Source organism: Oncorhynchus mykiss, chromosome 9 (assembly GCF_057628025.1).
Source record: "Oncorhynchus mykiss isolate SJ-2025 chromosome 9, ASM5762802v1, whole genome shotgun sequence".
Lineage (NCBI taxonomy): Eukaryota > Metazoa > Chordata > Actinopteri > Salmoniformes > Salmonidae > Oncorhynchus > Oncorhynchus mykiss.
This window is the reverse complement of record NC_143030.1, coordinates 71,142,221-71,166,481: the sequence shown is the minus strand read 5'-3', so window position 1 is coordinate 71,166,481 and position 24,261 is coordinate 71,142,221. Positions and strand designations below refer to the sequence as shown.

Here is a 24,261-nt window from a genome sequence, read left to right as displayed (position 1 = left end):
TTAATTAAAAAGTTCACTTTATTTAATATAATACAACAGATTCTATTCCGTCAAATATGTCATCTTTATAACCCATATCTCCGCTCTTTAGTCTATATTCATTTCAGGACTGGTATTCCTTCATATTTAAGTCACATGCTCAAAATGCTAGATCAAAAATTGCCATTGAAATATGACAGTCTTCACTGTTTAACTTTACAAACGGCACCCCGTAGTCATGGAGTACTCTGGGTTTGTATGAGATGGTGTTCTGAATTGAAACAGTCACGGTAGGGCTCTCCTCCGTGCTGATATTTGAAATAGATTTAGCTAGAGGTGCCATTGCAACTCGAAGCCATTGATCTTTGGTGCAGACGTCTTGTTAGGCTACTATCTGGATGTGGAAGCCTTACTGGTCATAGAGAGGAGTTAACCAAAAGTGGACATGCTAGATGTCAGACTCTTCTCTTATTGTCTCTGTTTACAGTCATTTGCTTTGATTAATAGGAGGAAAGGTTGGGAGTGGAAATGCACAACATCACAACTACATGTATTTGATGTGTTAAACACAACAGTTGGTAATAATATTGTAGTGGCAATACGTACTGAGGTATTTGACGTCTCAAAAACGTCCGTTTTTTCACACATCTCATTTTGATGTGGACAGAGGATGCAGAACTTTTTATCCATAATGTCAACTGACACAATAACCCAAGTAGTTAGCGGTCTCTAAACTGTCCTCCTTTATCTAGAAGAAGAGATGTAAGCTCGAGCCAACAGTATGGTGTGTAGTAGTGTGCATTAGCAAAAGCCAGATGATTAAATACAGCAGAAAGCTGTGGCACATCAACATTGGACTTAACTGACAGACGACTGTGTGACATCTTATTTCATATTTCAACACAACCCATTAATGTCTCCTAGGACGTACCTAGAGGACGTCAAGAAAATATACATTTGAAAAATCAGTTGGTCTCTATCCCCAAGCATTGGTATGGCCATTTCTCTGGCCACATCTTCATAGTCCTGGCTCAATTCCTTCCTCTCCTCCCATCCTCTCCTCATCTCTTATAATTCTCCCCTTTCTCTCTGACGTTTAGCGAAAGGATTTAGGCAACGGACACAAGGGGAAGACCTCAATTACACACTCCTTCCGTCCTCTCTCTTCTTCACCTTCTCACAACTAATTGGATGAGAAAGCCAGAGGTCCATGCCCTCTGAACATTTCCACCAATGGGGTTTGAGATTGAGATGAGGAGAGAGGATGTGAGGTGTATGTGATTGAGAACTTACCTAGGAATCCATCTGTATCTGAATCTGAGGAAAGACTGAGACTGAGTGATGCCACGCCTGCAGAGTGCCTCCAGGGGGCTCCCTCGCCCCTTTCTATTGTGGAATATTCAGATCAATCAAGAGCCAGCTTCGGTCAAACTGAAAAAGAGAACATGGGAGTCCTCTCATTCTCGTCTTTTTTGAAACACTGCGACAGGAGCAGAAAAGCTATTTTCTATAACAGATTAATCCAAACTTCTACATATGTACAGATCAAATGTATTAATCTAGCTGGCATCCCCTCTCTCCTCAATGTCTACTAAAGCAACATAGTGTACTGTAGGCCCCGTCGAGTGGAGGAATGATGACATGTTTCAACAATGGCCTGAAAATACAAATAGTTGTCTTTATAAAGGAGGGATAGAAGAATCCAGCAGTGTGAGAGAGCTGAGAGAAAGAGTCGTTCAGATCTACACTCCTTTTCTCTTCAGGGTGGAGTTCTTTAATCTGCATGTTGGCACAAGAAGAGCAACCGCCTATCCTGTACACACGCACAAACGCATTTTACAGACATGCAGTATGTACACACTTCTCCAGTAACCCCCCCATGGCATTTCCATGTGAAGAAATCCCTGGCCTGTAGATAGACAGTACAGAAGATACTGTATAGAAATTCTCTAACAATAAAACAAGCAAAGTCATCAGTCCCCATAATACCTGATGTCCATAGAGTTTTCTTCATACAGTCAGCCATCGCATCATCTGTCTGGGTGCTACACGTCTTCAACCTGGCATCACATGATCAATGATCTAATGACTGTTTATCATTTCAGCCCATACTGTATATTCCATTAGAATCCTGGGATATTTTTCTCATGATGCCAGTGAACCATCCTGTAACAGTCTGAAAAAGCAGCCTCCATCTAGTCCTTGCTCCATAAAGAGAGTCATCCATCCATCTTCAAAAGTTCCCTAAAGTTACAATAGCATCAACAGACGTTAGGCCTAGATGAGGTTCCCCTGCTTCTCTCTGCACTAGCTGTGGAGGTCCATGACCTCTCAGTTTTCCTCCTATCGGTCACGGTTCATAGGTCATCTTCGTTGAGCTGGGCCAGGTTGCTGGAGCGCCGTCCAGCCGAGGGACCAGGGATGGATACAGGAGGAGGTCCAGCCTCACCAGGCAGCGCTCTGCTACGGCAGCCCTCTCCTGCTCTCTGCTGGGGGAGAGGAGGAAACTCAGATTAAAATACTTTTTTACATGAAATGCTGATAGATTGAATGAAATGTAACCTAAATAACTAGTACTAGGTTAATGTTGTTGTTTTTCTCTTGAACAGATGCATATGCCTTACTATAGCCATTGTGGTAGAAATCTAGATGTCAGAAAATCTGTTCAGGGGAAATGTTAAAGAACTAAGATGCTTAGCAAATGAGTCACCATATCAGCAACAGCCATTTGTGTTGTTTTTCTTCTTCTGTTAACAATATCAGTCACAACAACACAATGTGGAAATTCCACCATGAGAGAGAACAATTAGGCCATTGATAGGCATCTCTGACTTTCGGACTTGCTTCTCTGGGTCAGCCTCTTTCCTGTTTGTTATGTACCCATAGGCCCCATGCAGCCCCGAGGAAATACATAGAACAGCAAACCAGCTAGTCAGAACCAATGTTAGTCTGTCGGCACCACTCACTAAGTACCAGAGATGGTCTGTATTAGTGAAGACAGAGGGTTGTGTGGTTCATGGTTGGTCTGAGACACTCAACAGTGGTCAACAACAGGATACCTATCTAGCGTTTAATGTTCCCCAGTCTGAAAGGAGAGAAGGATGATGATGATGAGTTGTGGCTAAATAGAGCAATTAGTGTACAGCAACACACCTCCAATCTGTGGTTCTTCATATTGTTTCAGACAAAACACCTCTACAATATTCCCAATGCTCTTTCATTCTGAAGAATAATTATGTTTTCTGTTTCTGGCCAACAGGGGGAGTAGTAGCCTACCTCTCATTTTGATGCAGATTCCTTCTACTTAAATTCCTCCTCTATTCCTGTACAAATCATTCGCGTTTACTGAACCCTTTCAAATTTTAATGAACGTAAATGAGCGTATAATAATTATAATTATATGAACCATTATTAATTATTTCTCTAAATGTTCTTGACATGGGTGATAGATCATGCCTATAAGACATACAATAAAACTAGAAAGCAGATTGAAATGTAGTGATGTGTAAATTATATAATTACATTTCAGCATGCTTTCCATAACAAAGCAGGGGAATAGGTTCTAGGAAATGTAACCGGCCTCTAGTTTTGTATCCTTGCATTTGTTTATTTCTGTGTGTGTGGTGCGTGCTATGCATGCTATGTGTGTGGTGAGTGCTGTGTGTGTGGTGCGTGCTATGTGTGTGGTGCGTGCTATGTGTGTGGTGCGTGCTATGTGTGTGGTGCGTGCTATGCATGCTATGTGTGTGGTGAGTGCTGTGTGTGTGGTGCGTGCTATGTGTGTGGTGCGTGCTATGCATGCTATGTGTGTGGTGCGTGCTATGCGTGTGGTGCGTGCTATGTGTGTGGTGCGTGCTATGTGTGTGGTGCATGCTATGCATGCTATGTGTGTGGTGCGTGCTATGAGTGTGGTGCGTGGTGCGTGCTATGCATGCTATGTGTGTGGTGCGTGCTATGTGTGTGGTGCGTGCTATGTGTGTGGTGTGTGCAATGTGTGTGGTGCGTGCTATGTGTGTGGTGCATGCTATGTGTGTGGTGCATGCTATGTGTGTGGTGCGTGCTGTGTGTGTGGTGAGTGCTATGTGTGTGGTGCGTGCTATGTGTGTGGTGCGTGCTATGTGTGTGGTGCGTGCTATGTGTGTGGTGCGTGCTATGTGTGTGGTGCGTGCTATGCATGCTATGTGTGTGGTGCGTGCTATGTGTGTGGTGCGTGCTGTGTGTGTGGTGCGTGCTATGTGTGTGGTGCGTGCTGTGTGTGTGGTGTGTGCTATGTGTGTGGTGCGTGCTGTGTGTGTGGTGCGTGCTATGTGTGTGGTGCGTGCTGTGTGTGTGGTGCGTGCTATGTGTGTGGTGCGTGCTGTGTGTGTGGTGCGTGCTATGTGTGTGGTGCGTGCTGTGTGTGTGGTGCGTGCTGTGTGTGTGGTGCGTGCTGTGTGTGTGGTGCGTGCTGTGTGTGGTGCCTGCTATGTGTGTGGTGCGTGCTATGCATGCTATGTGTGTGGTGTGTGCTATGCGTGTGGTGTGTGCTATGTGTGTGGTGCGTGCTATGTGTGTGGTGCATGCTATGCATGCTATGTGTGTGGTGCGTGCTATGAGTGTGGTGCGTGGTGCGTGCTATGCATGCTATGTGTGTGGTGCGTGCTATGTGTGTGGTGCGTGCTGTGTGTGTGGTGCGTGCTGTGTGTGTGGTGCGTGCTGTGTGTGTGGTGCGTGCTGTGTGTGTGGTGCCTGCTATGTGTGTGGTGCGTGCTATGCATGCTATGTGTGTGGTGTGTGCTATGCGTGTGGTGCGTGCTATGTGTGTGGTGCGTGCTATGTGTGTGGTGCATGCTATGCATGCTATGTGTGTGGTGCGTGCTATGAGTGTGGTGCGTGGTGCGTGCTATGCATGCTATGTGTGTGGTGCGTGCTATGTGTGTGGTGCGTGCTGTGTGTGTGGTGCGTGCTATGTGTGTGGTGCGTGCTATGTGTGTGGTGCGTGCTATGTGTGTGGTGCGTGCTATGTGTGTGGTGCGTGCTATGCATGCTATGTGTGTGGTGCGTGCTATGTGTGTGGTGCGTGCTGTGTGTGTGGTGCGTGCAATGTGTGTGGTGCGTGCTGTGTGTGTGGTGCGTGCTATGTGTGTGGTGCGTGCTGTGTGTGTGGTGCGTGCTATGTGTGTGATGCGTGCTGTGTGTGTGGTGCGTGCTATGTGTGTGGTGCGTGCTGTGTGTGTGGTGCATGCTATGTGTGTGGTGCGTGCTGTGTGTGTGGTGCGTGCTATGTGTGTGGTGCGTGCTGTGTGTGTGGTGCGTGCTATGTGTGTGGTGCGTGCTGTGTGTGTGGTGCGTGCTGTGTGTGTGGTGCGTGCTATGTGTGTGGTGCGTGCTATGTGTGTGGTGCGTGCTGCTTGTATGTTTGCATGCGTCCTTGCTAGGGTTGAATAGTTTCCCGGTATTTTACAGAAGTTCCATCCCGAGAATAAATCACTTTTCTCCCAGGTAACCTGGCATACAGTGGGGCAAAAAATTATTTAGTCAGCCACCAATTGTGCAAGGTCTCCCACTTAAAAATATGAGAGAGGCCTGTAGTTTCATCATAGGTACACTTCAACTATGACAGACAAAATGAGAAAAAAAAATCCAGAAAATCACATTGTAGGATTTTTAATGACAGAGGTCAAATGTTTTCTGTATGTCTTCACAAGGTTTTCACACACTGTTGCTGGTATTTTGGCCCATTCCTCCATGCAGATCTCCTCTAGAGCAGTGATGTTTTGGGGCAGTTGCTGGGCAACACAGACTTTCAATTCCCTCCAAAGATTTTCTATGGGGTTGAGATCTGGAGACTGGCTAGGCCACTCCAGGACCTTGAAATGCTTCTTACGAAGCCACTCCTTCGTTGCCCGGGCGGTGTGTTTGGGATCATTGTCATGCTGAAAGACCCAGCCATGTTTCATCTTCAATGCCCTTGCTGATGGAAGGAGGTTTTCACTCAAAATCTCACGATACATGGCCCCATTCATTCTTTCCTTTACACGGATCAGTCGTCCTGGTCCCTTTGCAGAAAAACAGCACCAAAGCATGATGTTTCCACCCCCATGCTTCACAGTAGGTATGGTGTTCTTTGGATGCAACTCAGCATCCTTTGTCCTCCAAACACGACAAGTTGAGTTTTTACCAAAAAGTTCTATTTTGGTTTGATCTGACCATATGACATTCTCCCAATCTTCTTCTGGATCATCCAAATGATCTCTAGCAAACTTCAGACGGGCCTGGACATGTACTGGCTTAAGCAGGGGGACACGTCTGGCACTGCAGGATTTGAGTCCCTGGCGGCGTAGTGTGTTACTGATGGTAGGCTTTGTTACTTTGGTCCCAGCTCTCTACAGGTAATTCACTAGGTCCCCCTGTGTGGTTCTGGGATTTTTGCTCACCGTTCTTGTGATCATTTTGACCCCACGGGGTGAGATCTTACGTGGAGCCCCAGATCGAGGGAGATTATCAGTGGTCTTGTATGTCTTCCATTTCCTAATAATTGCTCCCACAGTTGATTTCTTCAAACCAAGCTGCTTACCTATTGCAGATTCAGTCTTCCCAGCCTGGTGCAGGTCTACAATTTTGTTTCTGGTGTCCTTTGACAGCTCTGTGGTCTTGGCCATAGTGGAGTTTGTGAATGTTTGAGGTTGTGGACTGGTGTCTTTTATACTGATAACAAGTTTAAACAGGTGCCATTAATACAGGTAACGAGTGGAGGACAGAGGAGCCTCTTAAAGAAGAAGTTACAGGTCTGTGAGAGCCAGAAATCTTGCTTGTTTGTAGGTGACCAAATACTTATTTTCCACCATAATTTGCAAATAAATTCATTAAAAATCCTACAATGTGATTTTCTGGATTCTTTTCCCTCATTTTGTCTGTCATAGTTGAAGTGTACCTATGATGAAAATTACAGGCCTCTCTCATCTTTTTAAGTGGGAGAACTTGCACAATTGGTGGCTGACTAAATACTTTTTTGCCCCACTGTATGTATTCACCCCCTCAAGCCCTAAATAAGATCTAGTGTAACCAATTACCTTCAGAAGTCACATAATTAGTTAGATTTCACACAGGTGGACATCAATTAAGTGTCGCATGATCTGTCACCTGATCTCAGTATATATACACACCTGTTCTAAAAGGCCTCAGAGTCTGCAACACCACTAAGCAAGGGGCACCACAAAGCAAGCGACACCATGAAGACCAAGGAGTTCTCCAAACAAGTCAGGGACAAAGTTGTGGAGAAGTAGAGATCAGGGTTGGGTTATAAAAAAATATCTGAAACTTTGAGCATCCCACAGAGCACTATTAAATCCATTATTAAAAAATGGAAAGATTATGGCTCCACAACAAACCTGCCAAGAGAGGGCCGCCCACCAAAACTCACAGACTAGGCAAGGAGGGCATTAATCAGAGAGGCAACAAAGAAACCAAAGATAACCCTGAAGGAGCTGCAAAGCTCCACAGTGGATATTGGAGTATTTGTCCATAGGACCACTTTAAGCCGTACACTCCACAAAGCTGGGCTTTACGGAAGAGTGGCCAGAAAAAAGCTATTGCTAAAGAAAAAAATAAGCAAATAAGTTTGGTTCGCCAAAAGGCTTGTGGGAGACTCCCCAAACATATGGAAGAAGGTAGTCTGGTCAGATGAGACTAAAATGTAGCTTTTTGGCCATCAATGAAAACGCTATGTCTGGCGTAAACCCAACACCTCTCATCACCCCGAGAACACCCTCCCTACAGTGAAGCATGGTGGGGGCAGCATCATGCTGTGGGGATGTTTTTCATCGGCAGGGACTGGGAAACTGGTCAGATTTGAAGGAATGATGGATGGCTCTAAATACAGGGACATTCTTGAGGGAAACCTGTTTCAGTCTTCCAGAGATTTGAGACTGGGACGGAGGTTCACCTTCCAGCAGGACAATGACCCTAAGCATACTGCTAAAGCAACACTCGAGTGGTTTAAGGGGAAACATTTAAATGTCTTGGAATGGCCTGGTCAAAGCCCAGACATCAATCCAATTGAAAAGCTGTGGTATGACTTAAATATTGCGGAACCCATCCAACTTGAAGGAGCTGGAGCAGTTTTGCCTTGAAGAATGGGCAAAGATCTCAGTGGCTAGATGTGCCAAGCTTATAGAGACATACCCCAAGAGACTTGCAGCTGTAACTGCTGCAAAAGGTGGCTCTTCAAAGTATTGACTCGCTTTTGGGGGGGGGTGAATAGTTATGATTTCTGTTTTTTTGTCTTATTTCTTGTTTGTTTTACAAATAAAAATATTTTGCATCTTCAAAGTGGTAGGCATGTTGCGTAAATCTAGTGATAAACCCCCCCCCCAAAAAAAAATATATTTTAATTCCAATTTTAATTCGCAAGCCACTGTAATTTGCTAGTTCCGTTTCACGCCATGCTGGTCATACAAATATTGTTTTATAACTTACTGGTTTCTCGCAGTTATTTATCATGAGAAAAGGGAGTGATTTTGTCCGGTAAATCCCGGTAACCGGGTTATGCAAACCCTAGCCCGTGCATGTGCACATATGTGTGTGTGCGCATGCATCTGTGTGCTTGCATATGTTTGTGTGTGTGTGTACGTGCATAGACCTGTGTGCTATACAGCCCGTTGGACACAGCTTGGCACTGCAGGGGGGTTTGGGTCCTGGAGTAGTGAGACAGGCCAGACTGCTCAGTGAAGGCTAGCTGGATGTGAGACTGAGAGACTGTTGTCTGGGAGTTCCTACTGACCAGAGGAGACTGCAAACACACACACAAAACCACACACAACACAACTAAACATCAGGTACTGAGAACTGAGAGCAAACAAATTATTGTTCATCTTTATTGTTACATGAAAAAAGTTTGTCATGAGAGCTCAGATTATTTCAGATTTTCAGATGAGGATATTAATTAAAGGATTCCCGATCTAGACATGTAGTGTGGATGTTATGTAATCTGTAGTGTGGATGTTGTGGTCTATGTAATGTAGTCTGTAGTGTGGATGTTGTGGTCTATGTAATATAGTCTGGAGCGTGGATGTTGTGGTCTATGTAATGTAGTCTGTAGTGTGGATGTTGTGGTCTATGTAATGTAGTCTGGAGCGTGGATGTTGTGGTCTATGTAATGTAGTCTGTAGCGTGGATGTTGTGGTATATGTAATGTAGTCTGTTGCGTGGATGTTGTGGTCTATGTAATGTAGTCTGTAGTGTGGATGTTGTGGTCTATGTAATGTAGTCTGTAGTGTGGATGTTGTGGTCTATGTAATGTTGTCTGTAGTGTGGATGTTGTGGTCTATGTAATGTAGTCTGTAGTGTGGATGTTGTGGTCTGTGTAATGTAGTCTGTAGTGTGGATGTTGTGGTCTATGTAATGTAGTCTGTAGTGTGGATGTTGTGGTCTATGTAATGTAGTCTGGAGCGTGGATGTTGTGGTCTATGTAATGTAGTCTGTAGTGTGGATGTTGTGGTCTATGTAATATAGTCTGTAGTGTGGATGTTGTGGTCTATGTAATATAGTCTGTAGTGTGGATGTTGTGGTCTATGTAATGTAGTCTGTAGCGTGGATGTTGTGGTCTATGTAATATAGTCTGTAGTGTGGATGTTGTGGTCTATGTAATATAGTCTGGAGTGTGGATGTTGTGGTCTATGTAATGTAGTCTGTAGTGTGGATGTTGTGGTCTATGTAATGTAGTCTGTAGTGTGGATGTTGTGGTCTATGTAATGTAGTCTGTAGTGTGGATGTTGTGGTCTATGTAATGTAGTCTGTAGTGTGGATGTTGTGGTCTATGTAATGTAGTCTGTCGTGTGGATGTTGTGGTCTATGTAATATAGTCTGTAGTGTGGATGTTGTGGTCTATGTAATGTAGTCTGTAGTGTGGATGTTGTGGTCTATGTAATGTAGTCTGTAGTGTGGATGTTGTGGACTATGTAATATAGTCTGTAGTGTGGATGTTGTGGTCTATGTAATATAGTCTGTAGTGTGGATGTTGTGGTCTATGTAATATAGTCTGGAGCGTGGATGTTGTGGTCTATGTAATGTAGTCTGTAGTGTGGATGTTGTGGTCTATGTAATTTAGTCTGTGGTGTGGATGTTGTGGTCTATGTAATGTTGTCTGTAGTGTGAATGTTGTGGTCTATGTAATATAGTCTGGAGCGTGGATGTTGTGGTCTATGTAATTTAGTCTGTAGTGTGGATGTTGTGGTCTATGTAATGTAGTCTGTAGTGTGGATGTTGTGGTCTATGTAATATAGTCTGTAGTGTGGATGTTGTGGTCTATGTAATGTAGTATGTAGTGTGGATGTTGTGGTCTATGTAATATAGTCTGGTGTGTGGATGTTGTGGTCTATGTAATGTAGTCTGTAGTGTGGATGTTGTGGTCTATGTAATATAGTCTGTAGTGTGGATGTTGTGGTCTATGTAATGTAGTATGTAGTGTGGATGTTGTGGTCTATGTAATATAGTCTGGTGTGTGGATGTTGTGGTCTATGTAATGTAGTCTGTAGTGTGGATGTTGTGGTCTATGTAATTTAGTCTGTGGTGTGGATGTTGTGGTCTATGTAATGTTGTCTGTAGTGTGAATGTTGTGGTCTATGTAATATAGTCTGGAGCGTGGATGTTGTGGTCTATGTAATTTAGTCTGTAGTGTGGATGTTGTGGTCTATGTAATGTAGTCTGTAGTGTGGATGTTGTGGTCTATGTAATATAGTCTGTAGTGTGGATGTTGTGGTCTATGTAATGTAGTATGTAGTGTGGATGTTGTGGTCTATGTAATATAGTCTGGTGTGTGGATGTTGTGGTCTATGTAATGTAGTCTGTAGTGTGGATGTTGTGGTCTATGTAATATAGTCTGGAGCGTGGATGTTGTGGTCTATGTAATATAGTCTGGAGCGTGGATGTTGTGGTCTATGTAATGTAGTCTGTAGTGTGGATGTTGTGGTCTATGTAATGTAGTCTGTAGTGTGGATGTTGTGGTCTATGTAATATAGTCTGGAGCGTGGATGTTGTGGTCTATGTAATATAGTCTGGAGTGTGGATGTTGTGGTCTATGTAATGTAGTCTGTAGTGTGGATGTTGTGGTCTATGTAATGTAGTCTGTAGTGTGGATGTTGTGGTCTATGTAATATAGTCTGGAGCGTGGATGTTGTGGTCTATGTAATGTAGTCTGTAGTGTGGATGTTGTGGTTTATGTAATGTAGTCTGTAGTGTGGATGTTGTGGTCTATGTAATGTAGTCTGTAGTGTGGATGTTGTGGTCTATGTAATGTAGTCTGGAGCGTGGATGTTGTGGTCTATGTAATGTAGTCTGTAGTGTGGATGTTGTGGTCTATGTAATGTAGTCTGTAGCGTGGATGATGTGGTCTATGTAATGTAGTCTGTAGTGTGGATGTTGTGGTCTATGTAATGTAGTCTGTAGTGTGGATGTTGTGGTCTATGTAATGTAGTCTGTAGTGTGGATGTTGTGGTCTATGTAATGTAGTCTGTAGTGTGGATGTTGTGGTCTATGTAATGTAGTCTGGAGCGTGGATGTTGTGGTCTATGTAATGTAGTCTGTAGTGTGGATGTTGTGGTCTATGTAATGTAGTCTGTAGCGTGGATGATGTGGTCTATGTAATGTAGTCTGTAGTGTCGATGTTGTGGTCTATGTAATGTAGTCTGTAGTGTGGATGTTGTGGTCTATGTAATGTAGTCTGTAGTGTGGATGTTGTGGTCTATGTAATGTAGTCTGGAGTGTGGATGTTGTGGTCTATGTAATGTAGTCTTTAGTGTGGATGTTGTGGTCTATGTAATGTAGTCTGTAGTGTGGATGTTGTGGTCTATGTAATGTAGTCTGTAGTGTGGATGTTGTGGTCTATGTAATGTAGTCTGTAGTGTGGATGTTGTGGTCTATGTAATATAGTCTGGAGCGTGGATGTTGTGGTCTATGTAATGTAGTCTGTAGTGTGGATGTTGTGGTCTATGTAATGTAGTCTGTAGTGTGGATGTTGTGGTCTATGTAATGTAGTCTGTAGTGTGGATGTTGTGGTCTATGTAATGTAGTCTGTAGTGTGGATGTTGTGGTCTATGTAATGTAGTCTGGAGCGTGGATGTTGTGGTCTATGTAATGTAGTCTGTAGTGTGGATGTTGTGGTCTATGTAATGTAGTCTGTAGCGTGGATGATGTGGTCTATGTAATGTAGTCTGTAGTGTGGATGTTGTGGTCTATGTAATGTAGTCTGTAGTGTGGATGTTGTGGTCTATGTAATGTAGTCTGTAGTGTGGATGTTGTGGTCTATGTAATGTAGTCTGTAGTGTGGATGTTGTGGTCTATGTAATATAGTCTGGAGCGTGGATGTTGTGGTCTATGTAATGTAGTCTGTAGTGTGGATGTGGCCAGAGCCCATTCCAGTCCAGGGAGCTAAACAGGGACAGCAGGGTCTCTTTGTTTTTGGTCAAACAGAAGCAATGTGTCTGACAGCTGTAGGTCACTGATGTGTGTGTGTGTGTGTGTGTGTGTGTGTGTGTGTGTGTGTGTGTGTGTGTGTGTGTGTGTGTGTGTGTGTGTGTGTGTGTGTGTGTGTGTGTGTGTGACTGGAACCCTTACCACTGGCAATGTGTGTGCCCTTACCTCCCGGGGTGTGTGTCTGTGTGTACAGTTTGAATGTGTGACCTTACCTCCTGGGGTGTGTTTGTTTCGCCAGGTCCCTGGGGGCAGGTTCCCCCCTGGCTGGGCAGGTAGAGGGTGGGGAGGGAGGTGTTGTACGACAGGAGGCAGGGCAGGCACTGGCGGTCGATGGAGGCTGAAGAGTGGGGGCGCAGGGGGCCGCTGGCCGCAGACAGGGGGGCTCTCATGCTCCGGCCCAGGCTGTTGGACTTGCTGTTACTCTCCCTCCGCTGGTACTCAATGGGAGACTGGAGGGCTGGATGAATGAATGGTAGAAGACGGAGAGAGAGGACTTAGATTAGGCAGCTTTTTTATTTTTAAAGTGTTTTTTCTATGTTCAAATTATTAGCATTGGAAATTGTAGTTTTATGGTGTGTGTAAGTCGACTTGATACTGAACTGCTTTTGGCTAACATTACTGCTCAGCAGAGGTGTGGACTCAAGTCACATGACTTGGACTCGAGTCAGACTCGAGTCACAAATATGGTGACTTGCAACTCGACTTTGACTTTAATACCGATGACTCGTGACTTAACTTGGATTTGAGCCTTTTGACTCGAACTGACTTGATACCCTCCCCAACCCTCCTCAACCCTCTCCAACCCTCCTCAACCCTCCTCAACCCTCTCCAACCCTCTCCAACCCTCCCCAACCCTCCCCAACCCTCTCCAACCCTCTCCAACCCTCCTCAACCCTCTCCAACCCTCTCCAACCCTCTCCAACCCTCTCCAGCCCTCCTCAACCCTCTCCAACCCTCCCCAACCCTCTCCAACCCTCTCCAACCCTCTCCAACCCTCCTCAACCCTCTCCAACCCTCTCCAACCCTCCTCAACCCTCTCCAACCCTCTCCAACCCTCCCCAAGCCCAAATATAATGTGCTATTAAATAAAGTGTGCAGAGCATCAACTCTTCATTTAACGGATTACAGTTGGAATCGGACAGCAGCCAATCAAATTGTGTTAGCTGAGAAAAAGTTCCGCGTGGCAGTGCAGAGGAATGTCAGCAGGTGAATTCAGATGGAGCCCTTGGAAAGATGACACCCTAAATTCTACATTTCAGACATAAAGATGATGCTGTATCAACAAAAAACGGATTGCAACTTGCAAAACATGCAGGGAGAACTTTACAGACGGAGGCGCAACAATTTCCAACTTTGTTTGACATTTGAAGCTGCACAAAGAACGGTACATTGTGGCTAATATAGCCGACAGCTATATATAACTTTGCTAGTGTAGCATGTAGGCTAACGTAACGTTAAATCAAGTCAGTCAGTGCGGGAACGTGATCATTGCACCCAAGATTGAGCTAGAACTGGCTAGGCAGTTGGTAACCTAAATCCTGCCTGATGTTACTGCTGTTCCTAAAACCATTGACATACATTAGCCTATTGTAACCACACACAGAGAGGGTGTGTGTGAGTGTAAGGTTGGGCGATTCTGTACAAGCCAACATCACCCGATTGCACCACAATCCTCGATCGGAATGGGAGGGGCGGGTCTTTCTCATGGCTACCCATGTATTTTTTTGAAAAAAAATGGAAAGTAATGAACATATATATTTGTAAAAGCATTCATGACTTGCGTAAATGTAATGTACTAACTTTTACTCTTGTTAAAAATATGAAATACTATTACATTTGGCGAAGAGCACATTATGACTTGTTTAGGACTCAAAACTCAAAGTTTAGGACTTGGAACTTGACTTGAGACTTGTCGGTCTTGACTTGGGACTTGAGGGCTAAGACTTGAGACTTGTGACTTGTAAAACAGTGGCAAGAAAGCTGAAAGGTCTAAACATCAGACGTGTGACTGGTAAAGGTTTGTTTTGCCATCAGTTTGTCTCCAATCGAACCATTTGAGGAAGTTGAGCTTAAGCCGAAGGGCCAGACATGAGTAACTTGTACGTGGTTGTTTACTGTTTGGTTTAGTCTATCTGGGTCTGCAGCCCTACCATTGAGCATGTTGGCAGTCTAGATATGAATCCTGAAAGTAAAGCTGTTGTGTTTTTCCATCCCACCATTGAGGAAGTTCCTCTGGGTCTCCAGGATCTGTCCCACATCATGGACCCAGGCCCTGCAGACCTCTGGGGAGGCGGCCTGCAGCACATAGCGTACCACGCTCCCATCAGTTCCCCGTGACGTCAGCACCAGGCGGTCCACCTCCCCCTCCACTGGAGCCTCCACACCCAGACAGCTCACCTGGAACACACCGCAGGTGTATGCAGTAGAGTGGCACAATGCTGGTTACTTAACCACAATTCCCAGGTTTTCCAGAAATCCTGGATGGAAGATTTTCTGGAATAAGGAAGGAATCCGTGAATCCTCAAACCAGAATTTCTGGAAAACCTGGGAACGTTACTGATGGGATTAATAGAGTTGACACGATTACTTATTCCAATCATATTTGTATTTGTATCTACGTGATGCATATCTATCTGAACATTCCTGTAATGTTCCATCCACCTGGAAAAGACCACATCTGACCTCCATCTGGTGGAGGAGAGCAAGTCATTAAATACCTCACCAACACTGAACAAAGACCAGACACAGATGCTTCAGAGACTTCCAAGAACACTCACAACCCTGTCCATGTGTCTCGGACTGCTGGTGGTTATGTAATTGGTACACAACGTTAGATTTGGACAAACATTATGTTTGATTACACTGACTGGTTATGCCAGTGTAGCTAATTACAGTCACATTTTATTGTTTTGTTTCTAACTTTAATTGAAGTTTCTGCATTCAAACTAATCTGAAGTTAAATAAGAGAATAGAAGAAGAATTAGAAGAAGAGAAGAGACCCACCTTGATGCTGCTCTTGAAGGTGTAACCAGGAAGTGAGAACCCTTTCTTCCTGTCGATTGGCTCGCTGAAGATGACCAGCTGTTCAAACAGGAAGACCCGCCTCTCCTTGGCTCGGGACAGAAAGCTGCTGTCCTGTTCCATCACTGTGAAGGTGTCCTGCTGGAGCAGCTTCCCCTGCGCAGTGATCTTACCCTGGGGACAAAGGAAGGATGGAGGGAGAGATGGAGAGAAGAGACACAGGATGAATAGAGGACAGAGGTTTACTGTATGGCTTGCAGCGGACCTCTGCTTGAGCCCCCGGCCAGTGACTTGATGTTTTCCAGAACTAGCAGACCTGATTCAAATGATCACCTAATCACCAAACCCCTCATTAGTTGAATCAACAGTTCTAGTTCTGGAATACATCAAATAAATTGACTGGCTGGGCCTGGAGTTACTTCAGAAGAGGTTTTGGGAAACACTGGCTTACAGTGCAGTACATCAATTGTGAGAACTATTTTAAAGAGAGACCTAGGGCTTGATTCAATTTGTGCCGCGGAAGTTCATCGCTATAGAAATGTTAAGATCATTTCCAATTGAGCTGACATACGCAACGTTTAACGTGTCGGCAGTCTTGGCTAACGCAGGAACATTGAAGTTCCACGATACAGATTAAACTGAGCCCTAAATTCCAATACCTCCTTACCTCAAAGCCCTGCAGGCGTCCCACGTTCATCATGTCATTGCAGCGTTTGGGCACAAAGCACATCACCTCTACCGCTTTCTGTGTATGTGTATGTGTGTGGTTGTGTGTATGTGTGTGGTTGTGTGTGTGTGTGTGTGAGAGAGAGAGAGAGAGAGAGAGCGAGAGAGAGAGAGAGAGAGAGAGAGAGAGAGAGAGAGAGAGAGAGCGAGAGAGAGAGAGAGAAAGAGAGCGAGAGAGAGAGAGAGAGAGAGAGAGAGAGAGAGAGAGAGGGATCCTTAAAACTAGCAAATCTTGAATACAGGTTGTTTGACTAGAGAGAACAAAATAAAACATTGCCTCACATGCTCTAGTAGTTGCCTGTTCCTAGAGAACTAGTAGATGTAGATGCATGGTAGAAACTGTGTAATAACAGCATGATCTGCATTAGAACACCCACCTCCAGTTCTTCTGTGTCCATCCCAGCTTTGGTGTAATACTTGAGGAAGTCCTGTTCACATAAACGCAGCATGGAGTCAGGAGAGTTCCAGTCAATGTAATGTAAGGTGAGGACATCTGGAAGATGCTTTCTCAGTTTCTCAGATTCATTTGAATACCAGAGAGAGTACAAGCTTGGCACTAGGTGATAGTTGTATGACGATGTTCATTGCCCCAGTATCCGTGCTTTAGAGATGTGGACGATGAGTATGACGTGTCTCCTCTCTAACACCCAGGAAGTTACAATTCAAACTCCCATTACACAGCTCTGCAAGTGTTATAATGTCAAAATACTTTTGTTACGCACCAAATATGGGGTTTCGTTGAGCAACTATCTTCATATACTCCTGTTACGGGCCAGTATTTACTTACAGAAGAGGTCAAAATAAAAATGTACAAGAAAAAATGACTCGCTGTAATTGTGTGTTTGTGTGTCTGTGTGTCTGTGTCTGTGTGTCTGTGTGTCTGTGTGTCTGTGTGTCTGTGTGTGTGTGTGTGTCATTGTGTGTGTGTCATTGTGTGTGTGTCTGTGTCTGTGCGTGCATGTACTGTATATCTGTCCGTTTGTGTGTGTGTGTCTACATGCGTGCGTGCGCGTGCCTGCGTGTGTGCGTATACTGTACGTGTGTGTCACCTTAAGCAGCAGCTGGTACTTCATGATCCTCTGGACTGGTTTGATCAGCAGGTCGTTGAGTTGTAGTCTGTGACCCAGATGTTGTCTCAGCTCCTGATAGGTCCAACACACAAAAGGGTTGATGGGGGTGTTGGGGGGATGGTGCAACTCAATATTAATGTTTTGTTAATTCAGTGTATATCAATATGATACACCTCAAAATGTCATTAATACGACCAACCACAACATTGCATTCCTACAAGATCCAATATGGCATGATTACATAGTGTATGATATGGCATCGGGACACACACACAGACATGACCTCAAGCATGTATTATTAATTTGACCTGCCTTCACTACCACAACCACCCATCAATATGACATGTTATTACCTTCACTACCACAACCAGACATCAATATGACATGTTATTACCTTCACATGACCACAACCACCCATCAATATGACATGTTATTACCTTCACTACCACAACCACCCATCAATATGACATGTTATTACCTTCACATGACCACAACCACCCATCAATATGACATGTTATTACCTTTACTACCACAACCACCCATCAATATGACATGTTATTACCTTCACATGACCACAACCACCCATCAATATGACATGTTATTACCTTCACATGACCACAACCACCCATCAATATGACATGTTATTACCTTCACTACCACAACCACCCATCAATATGACATGTTATTACCTTCACATGACCACAACCACCCATCAATATGACATGTTATTACCTTCACATGACCACAACCACCCATCAATATGACATGTTATTACCTTCACTACCACAACCACCCATCAATATGACATGTTATTACCTTCACATGACCACAACCACCCATCAATATGACATGTTATTACCTTCACATAACCACAACCACCCATCAATATGACATGTTATTACCTTCACTACCACAACCACCCATCAATATGACATGTTATTACCTTCACATGACCACAACCACCCATCAATATGACATGTTATTACCTTCACATGACCACAACCACCCATCAATATGACATGTTATTACCTTCACTACCACAACCACCCATCAATATGACATGTTATTACCTTCACATGACCACAACCACCCATCAATATGACATGTTATTACCTTCACATAACCACAACCACCCATCAATATGACATGTTATTACCTTCACTACCACAACCACCCATCAATATGACATGTTATTACCTTCACATGACCACAACCACCCATTAATATGACATGTTATTACCTTCACTACCACAACCACCCATCAATATGACATGTTATTACCTTCACATGACCACAACCACCCATCAATATGACATGTTATTACCTTCACATGACCACAACCACCCATCAATATGACATGTTATTACCTTCACTACCACAACCACCCATCAATATGACATGTTATTACCTTCACTACCACAACCACCCATCAATATGACATGTTATTACCTTCACATAACCACAACCACCCATCAATATGACATGTTATTACCTTCACATGACCACAACCACCCATCAATATGACATGTTATTACCTTCACATGACCACAACCACCCATCAATATGACATGTTATTACCTTCACATGACCACAACCACCCATCAATATGACATGTTATTACCTTCACATGACCACAACCACCCATCAATATGACATGTTATTACCTTCACATGACCACAACCACCCATTAATATGACATGTTATTACCTTCACTACCACAACCACCCATCAATATGACATGTTATTACCTTCACATGACCACAACCACCCATCAATATGACATGTTATTACCTTCACATGACCACAACCACCCATCAATATGACATGTTATTACCTTCACTACCACAACCACCCATCAATATGACATGTTATTACCTTCACTACCACAACCACCCATCAATATGACATGTTATTACCTTCACTACCACAACCACCCATCAATATGACATGTTATTACCTTCACTACCACAACCACCCATCAATATGACATGTTATTACCTTCACATGACCACAACCACCCATCAATATGACATGTTATTACCTTCACTACCACAACCACCCATCAATATGACATGTTATTACCTTCACATGACCACAACCACCCATCAATATGACATGTTATTACCTTCACATGACCACATCTACAAAGCATAGCATTATTCCCACGTGACATACTACGTGACTAAAACCAAACCTGCCATTACCACAAAAGGAAATAACATTCCAGCAAAAGGAGTCTAATAAAAACTGAATTGTATTTTTGGAACGAGCGTTTCAGTAAGATAACAGTGATGTATGGTGGACTTAGCTGTATGTTTGCTAAGAGATACTAACCTGGAAGTAGGTCTCGATGTACTCAGAGACAATGTGTTCCGACTTGGGTTTATTCTGACAATAAACCACGTACATGTGGAGACGCCTCTCCTGTAATACAAACATACACGCAGACAGTCCACCTTATAGCAATTTAACATATCAGAAAATAAATAGTACAGCACACAGCACTATCTATAACTGCTTTGAACATATTGAACTAGATTCAAAATATTATCAAAACAGAAGTTTATTGTGTTGCAAACCTGTATATCACGGGTATGACAAAGCATGTATTTTTACTGCTCTAAATAGGTTGGTAACCAGTTTATAATAGCAATGGCTCCTCCAGAGTTTGTGATTAATGGCTGCGTTGTGTTGTGCCTAAGAACAGCCCTTAGCCGTGGTATATTGGCCATATACCACACCCTCTCTGGCCTTATTGCTTCAATATACAAAGCAGTTAACAATAGCTTTAGATTCTAAATAGACCCACAAAGTAGTGGAAAACACTGCTGTAAGAGCTTAAGGATTCATCCCACGAGGAGGTTAAAAAACCAAGGGTTTGTAAAACGAGGAGGTTATAAAACCAAGGGTTTGTAAAATGAGGAGGTTACAAAACCAAGGGTTTGTAAAATGAGGAGGTTACAAAACCAAGGGTTTGTAAAATGAGGAGGTTACAAAACCAAGGGTTTGTAAAACGAGGAGGTTACAAAACCAAGGGTTTGTAAAATGAGGAGGTTACAAAACCAAGGGTTTGTAAAATGAGGAGGTTACAAAACCAAGGGTTTGTAAAATGAGGAGGTTACAAAACCAAGGGTTTGTAAAACGAGGAGGTTACAAAACCAAGGGTTTGTAAAACGAGGAGGTTACAAAACCAAGGGTTTGTAAAATTAGGAGGTTACAAAACCAAGGGTTTGTAAAATGAGGTTACAAAACCAAGGGTTTGTAAAACGAGGAGGTTACAAAACCAAGGGTTTGCAAAATGGAGGTTACAAAACCAAGGGTTTGCAAAATGGAGGTTACAAAACCAAGGGTTTACAAAATGAGGTTACAAAACCAAGGGTTTGCAAAATGGAGGTTAAAAAACCAAGGGTTTGCAAAATGGAGGTTACAAAACCAAGGGTTTGCAAAATGGAGGTTACAAAACCAAGGGTTTACAAAATGAGGAGGTTACAAAACCAAGGGTTTGCAAAATGGAGGTTAAAAAACCAAGGGTTTGCAAAATGGAGGTTACAAAACCAAGGGTTTGCAAAATGGAGGTTACAAAACCAAGGGTTTACAAAATGAGGAGGTTACAAAACCAAGGGTTTGTAAAATGAGGTTACAAAACCAAGGGTTTACAAAATGAGGAGGTTACAAAACCAAGGGTTTGTAAAACGAGGAGGTTACAAAACCAAGGGTTTACAAAATGAGGAGGTTACAAAAACAAGGGTTTGCAAAATGGAGGTTACAAAACCAAGGGTTTGTAAAATGAGGAGGTTACAAAACCAAGGGTTTGTAAAACGAGGAGGTTACAAAACCAAGGGTTTGTAAAACGAGGAGGTTACAAAACCAAGGGTTTGTAAAATGAGGAGGTTACAAAACCAAGGGTTTGTAAAATGAGGAGGTTACAAAACCAAGGGTTTGTAAAATGAGGAGGTTACAAAACCAAGGGTTTGTAAAATGAGGTTACAAAACCAAGGGTTTGTAAAACGAGGAGGTTACAAAACCAAGGGTTTGTAAAATGAGGAGGTTACAAAACCAAGGGTTTGTAAAACGAGGAGGTTACAAAACCAAGGGTTTGCAAAATGGAGGTTACAAAACCAAGGGTTTGTAAAACGAGGAGGTTACAAAACCAAGGGTTTGTAAAATGAGGTTACAAAACCAAGGGTTTGTAAAATGAGGAGGTTACAAAACCAAGGGTTTACAAAATGAGGTTACAAAACCAAGGGTTTGCAAAATGGAGGTTACAAAACCAAGGGTTTGCAAAATGGAGGTTACAAAACCAAGGGTTTACAAAATGAGGAGGTTACAAAACCAAGGGTTTGCAAAATGGAGGTTACAAAACCAAGGGTTTACAAAATGAGGAGGTTACAAAACCAAGGGTTTGTAAAATGAGGTTACAAAACCAAGGGTTTGTAAAACGAGGAGGTTACAAAACCAAGGGTTTGCAAAATGGAGGTTACAAAACCAAGGGTTTGTAAAACGAGGAGGTTACAAAACCAAGGGTTTGTAAAACGAGGAGGTTACAAAACCAAGGGTTTGCAAAATGGAGGTTACAAAACCAAGGGTTTGTAAAATGAGGTTACAAAACCAAGGGTTTGTAAAATGAGGAGGTTACAAAACCAAGGGTTTGCAAAATTAGGAGGTTACAAAACCAAGGGTTTGTAAAATGAGGAGGTTACAAAACCAAGGGTTTGTAAAATGAGGAGGTTACAAAACCAAGGGTTTGCAAAATTAGGAGGTTACAAAACCAAGGGTTTGCAAAATTAGGAGGTTACAAAACCAAGGGTTTGTAAAATGAGGTTACAAAACCAAGGGTTTGTAAAATGAGGAGGTTACAAAACCAAGGGTTTGCAAAATTAGGAGGTTACAAAACCAAGGGTTTGTAAAATGAGGAGGTTACAAAACCAAGGGTTTGTAAAATGAGGAGGTTACAAAACCAAGGGTTTGCAAAATTAGGAGGTTACAAAACCAAGGGTTTGTAAAACGAGGAGGTTACAAAACCAAGGGTTTACAAAATGAGGAGGTTACAAAAACAAGGGTTTGCAAAATGGAGGTTACAAAACCAAGGGTTTGTAAAATGAGGAGGTTACAAAACCAAGGGTTTGTAAAACGAGGAGGTTACAAAACCAAGGGTTTGTAAAACGAGGAGGTTACAAAACCAAGGGTTTGTAAAATGAGGAGGTTACAAAACCAAGGGTTTGTAAAATGAGGAGGTTACAAAACCAAGGGTTTGTAAAATGAGGAGGTTACAAAACCAAGGGTTTGTAAAATGAGGTTACAAAACCAAGGGTTTGTAAAACGAGGAGGTTACAAAACCAAGGGTTTGTAAAATGAGGAGGTTACAAAACCAAGGGTTTGTAAAACGAGGAGGTTACAAAACCAAGGGTTTGCAAAATGGAGGTTACAAAACCAAGGGTTTGTAAAACGAGGAGGTTACAAAACCAAGGGTTTGTAAAATGAGGTTACAAAACCAAGGGTTTGTAAAATGAGGAGGTTACAAAACCAAGGGTTTACAAAATGAGGTTACAAAACCAAGGGTTTGCAAAATGGAGGTTACAAAACCAAGGGTTTGCAAAATGGAGGTTACAAAACCAAGGGTTTACAAAATGAGGAGGTTACAAAACCAAGGGTTTGCAAAATGGAGGTTACAAAACCAAGGGTTTACAAAATGAGGAGGTTACAAAACCAAGGGTTTGTAAAATGAGGTTACAAAACCAAGGGTTTGTAAAACGAGGAGGTTACAAAACCAAGGGTTTGCAAAATGGAGGTTACAAAACCAAGGGTTTGTAAAACGAGGAGGTTACAAAACCAAGGGTTTGTAAAACGAGGAGGTTACAAAACCAAGGGTTTGCAAAATGGAGGTTACAAAACCAAGGGTTTGTAAAATGAGGTTACAAAACCAAGGGTTTGTAAAATGAGGAGGTTACAAAACCAAGGGTTTGCAAAATTAGGAGGTTACAAAACGAAGGGTTTGTAAAATGAGGAGGTTACAAAACCAAGGGTTTGTAAAATGAGGAGGTTACAAAACCAAGGGTTTGCAAAATTAGGAGGTTACAAAACCAAGGGTTTGCAAAATTAGGAGGTTACAAAACCAAGGGTTTGTAAAATGAGGTTACAAAACCAAGGGTTTGTAAAATGAGGAGGTTACAAAACCAAGGGTTTGCAAAATTAGGAGGTTACAAAACCAAGGGTTTGTAAAATGAGGAGGTTACAAAACCAAGGGTTTGTAAAATGAGGAGGTTACAAAACCAAGGGTTTGCAAAATTAGGAGGTTACAAAACCAAGGGTTTGCAAAATTAGGAGGTTACAAAACCAAGGGTTTGTAAAATGAGGAGGTTACAAAACCAAGGGTTTGTAAAATGAGGAGGTTACAAAACCAAGGGTTTACAAAATGAGGAGGTTACAAAACCAAGGGTTTGCAAAATGGAGGTTACAAAACCAAGGGTTTGAAAAATGGAGGTTACAAAACCAAGGGTTTACAAAATGAGGAGGTTACAAAACCAAGGGTTTGCAAAATGGAGGTTACAAAACCAAGGGTTTGCAAAATGGAGGTTACAAAACCAAGGGTTTGCAAAATGGAGGTTACAAAACCAAGGTTTTACAAAATGAGGAGGTTACAAAACCAAGGGTTTGTAAAATGAGGTTTCAAAACCAAGGGTTTGTAAAACGAGGAGGTTACAAAACCAAGGGTTTGCAAAATGGAGGTTACAAAACCAAGGGTTTGTAAAACGAGGAGGTTACAAAACCAAGGGTTTGTAAAATGAGGAGGTTACAAAACCAAGGGTTTGCAAAATGGAGGTTACAAAACCAAGGGTTTGTAAAATGAGGTTACAAAACCAAGGGTTTGTAAAATGAGGTTACAAAACCAAGGGTTTGCAAAATGGAGATTACAAAACCAAGGGTTTGTAAAACGTGGAGGTTACAAAACCAAGGGTTTGCAAAATGGAGGTTACAAAACCAAGGGTTTGTAAAATGAGGAGGTTACAAAACCAAG

At 42.8% G+C, this 24,261-nt stretch overlaps 1 protein-coding gene across 2 annotated transcripts in view; it reads right to left on the bottom strand.

The window, feature by feature from the left end:
• Positions 1–24,261, bottom strand: part of LOC110532696 (rho guanine nucleotide exchange factor 25) — a 100,982-nt gene continuing 76,721 nt past the window's right edge. The window contains exons 8-16 of one of the 2 annotated variants that reach the window (XM_036988725.2): positions 19,581–19,670; positions 17,226–17,318; positions 16,554–16,604; positions 16,118–16,195; positions 15,433–15,624; positions 14,646–14,826; positions 12,642–12,886; positions 8,600–8,749; positions 1–2,468 (exon numbers count right to left, since the gene is read on the bottom strand). In XM_036988725.2, coding sequence (XP_036844620.2) covers positions 2,337–2,468; positions 8,600–8,749; positions 12,642–12,886; positions 14,646–14,826; positions 15,433–15,624; positions 16,118–16,195; positions 16,554–16,604; positions 17,226–17,318; positions 19,581–19,670 — 1,212 coding nt within the window. In that variant the 3' untranslated portion in view covers positions 1–2,336. The remainder of the gene's footprint in view (positions 2,469–8,599; positions 8,750–12,641; positions 12,887–14,645; positions 14,827–15,432; positions 15,625–16,117; positions 16,196–16,553; positions 16,605–17,225; positions 17,319–19,580; positions 19,671–24,261) is intronic. The other variant, XM_036988726.2, reaches the window with a different exon arrangement.